Source organism: Nesoenas mayeri (genome assembly GCF_963082525.1).
Source record: "Nesoenas mayeri genome assembly, chromosome: 23".
Classification (NCBI taxonomy): Eukaryota; Metazoa; Chordata; class Aves; order Columbiformes; family Columbidae; genus Nesoenas; species Nesoenas mayeri.
The window spans coordinates 2058052-2067256 of NC_137574.1; the positions used below are offsets into that span (position 1 = coordinate 2058052).

Below are 9205 nucleotides of genomic sequence, written 5' to 3' on the forward strand. Positions count from 1 at the left end.
TCTTCCAGCTGTCACGGGGTGTTTAGATCAACGTTGGGCTCTGCTACAATCAGAATGAGGAGATTTCGGGAGGTGACTCAGCTGGGATGAGCTCAGCCCCGCCTGACTGCTGCCTCCCGCCCCATCCTGCCTCTAAAACCTTCCCCATCCAGGGTGGTGCGCTTAGAGCAGCCAGACGCTGCCGTCTAAGGGGAATTATTATAGTTTGTGCTATAAATGAGTGAAAAAGGCTTTTCCTTTTCCTTTTCCTTTATTTCTCACCCCCAGGAGATGTTATATCTGGACACCCAGTGGGCTGCGTGGGAAGCAACACACCCACAGCGGGTTAAACTCCGCAGGGCACGGCAGCACCGGCTCATCCGCTGCACATTTAATGTGTCTGTCGGTGTATGTGCTGGTGCCCGAAGTCTGACAAACCGCACATCTGATTAGAAGACGTGAGGTTGTTTCGTTGTCCCACACAAATCAGTTCCTCAAAGTCTTTCTCTTGGGATGACTTGCACACCAGTATGTGGGTGAGGATGCCAGAACGGTGCAGCCCTGGAGTCATGGTTTTGGTGTTGCAGAAGATGTGGAAAGAAATGTTTGGGTCTGGCAACAGTTCTTTCCCCTCTGCAGGTCAGCAGCGGGATCTGCAACACTCCACACGGTGTGTGCAAGGAGCTGGGGTGTCAACTGGATTAACGCTGCGCCCACGGTGCTGGGACAGCGGGAGTTGGGGTTTCAGTGGAGACCACAGCCCTGTTAGCACCAGCGTGTCCAGCACAGGCGCTGCGTGACCGTCAGTGTGGGATTGCATTGATCGGGGCTCCATCCAGCCCCAAAACTCACCCAGCACACAGCAAGAGAGAGGGAAACATCTCCTGGGCGCTTTTGGAAGCCTCCTTACCTGGGACACTGGGTAGATTTCCATGTATCTCAGAGAAATCTATCCAAGTTTGTGTTGGGCAGCTGCTTCTGCTCCTGCCCAGCTTTCAGTGCTGTTTTCCCTCATAGCGCTTTCCCGATGTCTCACCCACTGCAAGACGAAGGCGGCTTTGCATTTCTGGATGGGCAATCCCATGAGACCCAGCCATGGGTCCCCATTTGGCAAACACATCACTGTGTTTGTCAGACTTTTTTACCCCCCTCTTTACTTCTTTGTTGCTCTACTGAGCCCCCAACCATTTAGGAGGTGGATTAAGCCACAAGTTGTTACCTGGACTCTGCATTTTCACCCTTTTGTAAGCAAACTCAAGCCCTGACCTTGTGAAATCCAGAGAGCAGCTTGGGCTGTGATTTATTCAATAATCCAACCACCTTCTCCACTCCCTGGGTGGGGTTTGGTACAAACGGGGCAAGGCACTTTTGAGCAATATCTTGCAAAGCTCTTTGTTTACCAGGGAATGTTTCTTGATCCTGACATCCCAAGAGGCTGGAAAATCAGGCTGGGACCCCAGGGTGCTGCTGGAGCACCCACCAGCTCCAAGAAGGAGCTTTTCTCTCTGGAGGACTCACACACAGCCCTGGGCTGCTTCCCCAACGCATCGGGGGGACACGGAGCACCCTGCATCAGCAGGGCTGTCACCCAGCGCACGCCTTAGAAACACACTGCAATGTCATAATTTCATTTTAATGGGCGGCCTTAGGCATTAAGACATCGCATCACTCACCTCCGCCCACTGCTGTTCTTTCACGGGCTGTTTGGCTTAGAGAGGAGCTATAAGACAGCACGAGTGGGGTCAGAAGCAGCAGCAGGTTGCGAACAGCCACAGCGAAGCTTTGCCGGGCTGTAGGAAACAGAAAACCACTGAATTTGTCCCGGGCAGTCGCTTTGTTGTGGTTGAGTGCTTGTTGTTCGCAGAGGGGATGGAGGAAAGTGGAAATGAGGGAAGACCCTTCTCTATCCTGTTCAGAGGCTGCAGTTTCTTGATAGTGTATGAAGCCGGAGTGGTCGCTGCTTTGCGGGAGTTGGCACCCGGCATACTGAAATCTGCATCCAGGATCTACGGGGCATCGTCAGGAGCGGTTGTAGCTACACTGGTGTTGTGTGAGTGTGATATAGGTAAGGACGACGCGCTCCGTTTGTTCTGTGTCTAAAGAGGTGGAGTGCCTGGAAGTTTTGACGTTGTGCAAGACCGTTTATTTCAGTTGTCCTTGGTCAGTGGTCAGTTCCTCAGGTTTTTACGTAACTTCTTTAAGAGTGGGAAACATGGGTAAATTAACCAACGTGGAGAAAACAGACTAGGTATCATTATTAAATAAGCCATCGCATCTTAGTAATTTGAATTAACAGTAAGCATATTTAGGTAAGGAACAGAATTTCCCTCCCTAATAAGGCATTTGGGGTTGTTGGTAGATTCCCAAAACACAGAGGGGAAAGAAAATATTGAATATGGAGTGGATCACTATTGCTGAATATTGGCTATGGAGAGGATCACTATTGCTGAATATTGGCTATGGAGAGGATCACTATTGCTGAATATTGAATATGGAGAGGATCACTATTGCTTCTGCATGAAATAAAAAGAAAGGTATTGTCACGGACCTGAGAAATACATCAGGGGACACAGGTGCAATAGGGTGAAATGTTGTGCAAACGCTTCCTGTCAATTTTTGCCTGTATCTCAAAATAAAATGTTAAGATATCTTGTGGAGGAAATGGAGAGAAATCGGAAAAGAAAACGAAAAGTTCTGTGTCCTGCAGTATTGAAGCTCCTTGGAAAATCTGGGTCTATTCATGAGAGTTTCAGCCCTGAGGAAAATAGCGGCTCTTTATGAGCATTTACCAGGACGGTAAAATGTCCCTTTAGCATGTAGAACAGCCCAGAATGTACATAAATAATAACACAGGGGATGCGGACTGATGGCTTTGCTCTTCCCTAGAGGAGATGAAGCTCTCCTACCTCCGTGCGGTGAAAACCTCTTTGCCGAGATGTTTTCCTGGAGGCAAAATACTGAAAATGCTCAAGGACCTCCTGCAGCAGCACCTGCCCCCGCACGCCCACGAGCTGGCGTCGGGGCGGCTGCACGTGGTCCTGACGCGCGTGCGCGACTGGAGCAGCGTGGTGGTGTCGCGGTTTTCCTCGCGGGACGATCTCATCCAGGTGGGATAAACCGGGGGCCCTCGCAGCCCCCGCTGCGATTTCACCGGAGCGTGAAGTCGTTTTGGGTGGAAAAGAGCTTTAAGATCATCGAGTCCAACTGTTAACCCAGCACTGCCAAGTGCACCTCTCAACCCTGTCCCTGAGAACGTCATCTGCGTGTCTTTCCAACACCTCCTTACCGCCTTCTGAAGCCACGCAGGGTCTCACGCTGAAAAGAATTAAAAAATCAGCCCTTGACTGAATTACCTACAGGGCCTGAGGATGCAGGGAGCAAAATGAGGCATTTCACAGGATTCCTTCCTGCTTCTCCAACCCTGGCTGTGGGTACCAGACGCAGTCTGGTCCACAATAGTCAGTGGCGCTGATAACCCAGCCGTGGGTCCCCATTTTGGCATTCGCAGATGAGCCTCCATCCTAAAGCAACAGGTTTTCGTGGGCATTTTCTCAGCTCTGTTGGGGATGTTCATCTTCTCTGGATTCCCCGCAGCAGGGACCAGGCATGGTCCTGGAAATCCTTATATCATTCATTTCCAAGGTAGAGCGTAGAGCAGCTCGAGCTGGTACCTTCTGAACAAGGACGCTCAGCAGAAAAAACACTTGGACAATTCTACCTCCACAGCCCCAGTTCCCACCCCCCGTGTGACACCCGGGGCCAACTGCAGAATCAGAGTCTGGGGTCTCCCCGTTCTTCATCAGATCTCTCCATTTTTGTCAGCCAGGCATCAATCAAAGTCCTGACCCTCAGTTGCCGTTTTACACCTGCAGCTGCAGAAAATAAGTTCTTGGCAAACAAAAATGTTGTTCTGTCCTGGTCCTTATCTCCCGCATGCATCCCGCAGCTCCCCTTACCTCCCAGCTTGAAGACTCCAAGGCTTTATTGACTGAAGCAGAAGGTTCAAAGGTTCTCATCTTGCAGAAGTCATGCTAAGTGAACTTCTTTTGCTAAGTGAGTTTTATAGGAGTCTAACGAAGCTCTGTAAGCAGCAGCATAGCTGATGACTCGATAAGCTCAGCTGGTCTGTGCCCTGACACCTCCGTGTTTCCATCTCACCCACAGGCCGTGATGTGCAGCTGCTTTATCCCTCTGTACTTTGGGTTTTTACCTCCTGCGTTCCGCGGGGTGGTGAGTAGCCTTGTGCTCTGGAGACCTTGTCCCGGGTCAAGCCAAGGGCCCCCAGCCTGTGTCCTTTCCGCAGTGGTGGCATTGAGTATGTTTATATCTGTGGTTACCACCAAAGTTGGTGCTGTGTTCAGAAGCATCCATGGGCTGCTCAACTCCTTTCTCCTGCACTTGCTCCCAATTTCATTAAAGAGCAGTTTTTCGGCTGGAAGGGAGGAGGCGGTGGGTGGGCACCTGCAGCGCATGGGACAGGGGGCAGGGCTGTTCCCTGCGAGAGCATCTCTGTAGCGCCGGTTCCTCAGTTGAGTTTGGGATTGGGTGGGAAATAAACCCCAAATGCATGCACGTGTGACATATCACTCTTCTGTCCAAAAAGAGGAACGCTCAGGGTTCCTTGTTTTCTCTCCTAGCGTTACGTCGATGGGGAACTCAGCATGTGGCAGAACGACTTTGTGTCCCGGACCACAGTCACCATTTCTGCTTTTGCTGGGGAGTACAACATCTGTCCCAAAGAGAGCCCGGCTGCCTTTTTCACTTTCCAGCTATTTAATTATATTTTACAGATATCAAAAAGGAACATCTCCCGCCTCCAGTGTATTTTTCAGCTTCCTACATGTCAAGTGAGCTGCTATAACAGGTACTCAGAGCCATGAGGCCCCTATGGCTGGTCCACCTGCCCTGACTGCCCCCTCCTCCCTTTAGGTTCTGGAGCAGTTTTATACCCATGGCTACCAGGACACAGTCTCCTTCTTAAAAAGACTGAGTAAGTGACTGGGAGTGAGGAGCAGGTAGGTCGGGTGCTTCTCTTCCTACGCTGGTGAGAGATGCTGCCAATGCATCTAGTGACTGGGGCAGCGGTCTCTGCATCCCTGTCAGGATTATTTGAGTCCCATCGTCTCTGTGGCCTCTCCTGAAGCTCCCTGTCCACCCCTTTCCCACTGACGATGTCAGGTCCCCTCTTCTCTGCCACACTGGTAGAGCTTTCCAGGAATGCAGGTCCCAGAACCTACACAGAAGTGTAGGCTTGTGTGATGTTAGACTGATAAGCCACTGAGGCACAAAGCAGCAATATGTGGTGGTCCCTGGCCCAGAAAGCCAGCTCCGATTAGCCCTGTGCCACGCTCACCAGTCGCCCCATTTTCCAGTCAACCCTGGTCATGTCTCACATTGCTGGCGAGCTGGTAGTTGAGCAACAAGCAGTGAGAGCTGGATTCTCTTCCCAACAGGTGAATTTGGTATAAATTACCTTAATGAGGGCTTTATGCCTTCATTGGCTAATGATTCGTGTCGGAAAGGTGAAGGGACCCTGCACGGGAAACCAGAAGCAGGAATACTCCGCTGCAGAGCCCCCAGCCCTGAGGATGTCACCAAAGAGAACGCAGGGACCATCCAGGCAGCAGATGAAGTGGAAGAGGAAGCCCCACGCTGCCTTCTCCACCAGCAGAAAGGTAGAGGACCAGCTCTTCCTTCACCCCATCAGCTTTCATTAGCTAATTAACAGTTGCCCACTGCCGAAAGAGGCCGGCTGAGTTTGTGCAGGAACAGGAGAGTCCACTCCTGGGTTGGTGGTTGTTAGTAAAGCCTCATGCGGAACCTGGTTTGGGTTTGAGGCTTTAGGCTGTGACCAGATCGGAAAGGCTCTTTGGAGAAGTAGCTCTTTCTATGAAGAAAATAATTTACTCAACTTGCAAGGTAATAACAGGTTCTGCCCACACATCATTTCGTTAAGGGTGAGGGAAGGAGCGATGTCTCAATGGTTATTCAAATGGTTTATTCAAATAAACAGCTTGTGCTGTTGAGATCCATTTTGTGCCCATCGAGAACCAACAGGGGAGACAGTGGAGTACAACCAGTCCATCAACCCATGATGTGCAAAGTGTATTTAGGATGTTAAGTGCTGCCAATTAATTCTACGTACAGACCAGCAACATGAGGCGTGTTTGCCTGGACCATACGGTGTTCATAGCAGTGATTTACAGAAAGAACCAATGTATTTGTGAAATGTCGGCTCTCCTGGTGCAATAGGAGGTGCGGTCTGCAAGACTGCGGCATTTTGAAGGACAGGGAGGTTTATCTTTAAGTTTCTTCATTCTTCTCCACAGCTGCAAGTTCAGAGGGGTCCAAACGTGCACCTACCTCCACTGGCAGGAGAAGCAGGCATCCGAGCGTCTGTGAGGCTCAGGAATAGATAATTGGTAAAATGACTTCAGGAAACTGGAGAAAATGAGTTCCTGCCCAGTGTGATGCTCGCTGGGGCTTTTCCCTCTGTTTGATGCATCTCTCTGAAAGTTTTTGAGTGGGAGGCAAACACTTAAAATGTGGCATTTCCCAGCAAATATCTGCCCTGCAATCTGCATTAAAGCAGGGGGAGATGAGCAAGCGGAGCAGCTGGTCTGTGTGCGCGTGCAGGTGAAGGTGCCCAGTGGCCCCAGCACGGGCTGCAGGTCAGTTGCAGATGCAGCACCGCGGTGCTTTTCCTCGGCTGTCGTGTTAGAGCAGCTCAGGCCTGGGCAGGGAAACTGCAGCAGCAATGCGAATAAAATCAGCCATTTTCCCCAAGTGGCAAACAAACAAACAAACAATTTCCTAAAGGAACAGCAGCTGTGGGGCTGTGCGACGTGAGCTCCGGAATCGCGTGGTGTCCAAGACCCCCAGGGCCCATCCAGGACGGTTACCTAAGGGAACAAGCTGGCAATTAGTTGAATCAGAGTTGACGAACCAACAGGGGCCAATGAACCCCAGGGACATTGCTGCTGAAAGGCTTTTCCATGGCTGAGGGATTGTGTCGCTGCCTGCGGTGTGAAATCATTCTGTGCCAGCCTCTCCACCAGCTACACGTGAAGCGACTTACAAGCAGGTTTTGGGGAGGTTTGGCTTAAATGCTGTCTATGTGACAAGTTAAATGCCTTGAATCCTTGAGAGTTTAGTATCGAAACACCTCTCAAGGCCTGGGGGAATGTGCCTGATGTCCTGCTAGGACAGAGCCCAGCAGATAAATGCTCTGGAACAAGAATATGTTGTTGTTATGAAGCAGCACTATGCTGGTTCTTAGCACGGTTGAGATGTTGCTAAATAAATAATATGGAGGAAAAAAAATATAGCTACTTTCAATGCGTAGTACCCCAGATTTGTAATTTTTAGGCAAGCTCAGCATCAGTGACCCATGAGCGATGTCCCCAGGGATGTCCCTGCCCTGCCCTCCCTCTGCTGAGGGTTTGCAGCCCCCAAGCCACTCACCTCCTGGCCACGGCTCTTTTGGGCAACCCAGGCACCACGGTTTGGAGAAACTTCTGGAACCATTTTACCGTGGAGCTGATACCTTCCAGCAGCCCCCGCAGCTTCTTCAGCCTGCAAAATCAAAATGAACAGGCAGATTTTAACGACTGGTAAATGCAGCAGAAAAGGGAAGGTGTTAATGGTAAACGCATGCTGTAATAATACTATTTTTTGTAACGAGGTGTAGAAGAGTTATAGAATGGTGTGAGCTGGAGGGACCTTCCCAGCTCCCCCAGTGCCCCCCCTGCCATGACAGGGACATCTGCACCAGCTCAGGGTGCTCAGAGCCCCGTTCAGCCTGGCCTGGGATGTCTCCAGGGATGGTTCATCCACCACCTCCAGCAGTCCTGGAGTGTTCCTGCTGGTGATACCCACTCTCCCCAAGAGCTTGCATATACCAAATCCCCCTGCAGAGGACGGGAATACCACTAAGCCTATTTATGCAGCAGATGTGCCTCAGTTTGCCCCATTCTGTACAAAAGCAGGGACTCACTGCCAGCCCACGCTGTGCCAGAGACAACCCCACGAGCTTCCCACGGAGCCACCGCTGGGCTCACAGGGACACCTGCCTCGCGCTAACCCTGCACCGTGTCCCCGAAGGCACAACCGCTGGTTTCTGCATCGCTCTCAGCTCCGATGCCTCTACCGAGCTGTTCTTACCCCTTCCTGACGGGAGCCGGCAGCCTGTGTGGCTGCAGCAGGACCTTTGAGAGCGGATCCTGCAGTCCAGCCACCTGCTGCTTCCTCCACACAGCCAACCCTGTGCCCGCGAACGACAACACAGAAGTAAATAAACAACCCAATAAACGCAATAATTCCTCTTGTCCAGCAACACTTGCTGCAGCTCAGCCCATCGGTGCTGAAGCCCAGGCCAGAATCCAGCTTGAGCTGCTCTTACAAAGTATCTTTGCAAACAGCTAATGAAATATGAGAAATATTTACTGTAATAAATAACTCGATAATGTCTTAAATATAATGCTGCACCTCTCAAAGGCTGCAGCAGCCCCAGCCACCCCTAAAACTGCCGATCCATCCCCCGAATGCCCTACCTGCCAGGACACAGGCGCTCAGGCACTGCGGGACCATCTTGCAGAGGCTGGTGACCGTCCTGTTGGACTGTGCAAAGTCGTTCCTGCCGCACATGCTGGCGAAGCGGAAATTGCCGTCACAGTAGTTGAAGCCAAAGGCATCTGTGAGACGCAGAAAGGGCTGATGTTTGCCTGTGCGTCACACTTTGGGGCTGCTCGTCGGGTTTTGGGGTGACACTTACTGTTCCTATACAGGAAAAGGGCTGTGTCCTGGTACCCCTGGGAGAAAAAGTCATTCAGGACCTGCAGGAGAAACACTTGAGGTGACTGATGTTGGGGAATAGGCTGCCTAAGCTTGTTGAATTATTTGGTATACTGCTTCTTATAGAGCTTGGTTAGAGACCGTCCCCTCCCCTTGAAATCTGATTAATTAACAATGGAGAGTGAGCTGAACCTTAAAGCTTGGGAAGGCAGGTCCAGCATTGATTTGTTTTAACCAAAAGGAAGCTGGGAAGAAGACCTGGTGGACATACCATGGTGCTGGGTGGGAAGAGAGCGTAGCTGATCCGCAGGAGGTTTTCCATTGAGATCTGGATGCTGCCGTTGAAGATCTGGAAGCAGAAGAAGGTGGCGGGACAGTCCCGCGGGCAGATATCGAGCTCTCCCGTGAACGGGGACACGGTGATCACGGCTTC

General features: G+C 51.1%; 1 protein-coding gene across 1 annotated transcript; it reads left to right on the forward strand.

Moving 5' to 3' along the window:
• Positions 1-1848: 1848 nt before the first annotated feature.
• On the forward strand, positions 1849-6074 carry PNPLA1 (patatin like domain 1, omega-hydroxyceramide transacylase; the record flags this gene model as incomplete). The annotated part of the gene is made up of 7 exons (XM_080358204.1): positions 1849-2044; positions 2866-3086; positions 4144-4209; positions 4617-4826; positions 4909-4969; positions 5433-5654; positions 6028-6074. The coding sequence occupies 7 exons, from the start codon at positions 1849-1851 to the stop codon at positions 6072-6074; spliced, it is 1023 nt and encodes a 340-aa protein (XP_080214330.1).
• Positions 6075-9205: the final 3131 nt, after the last annotated feature.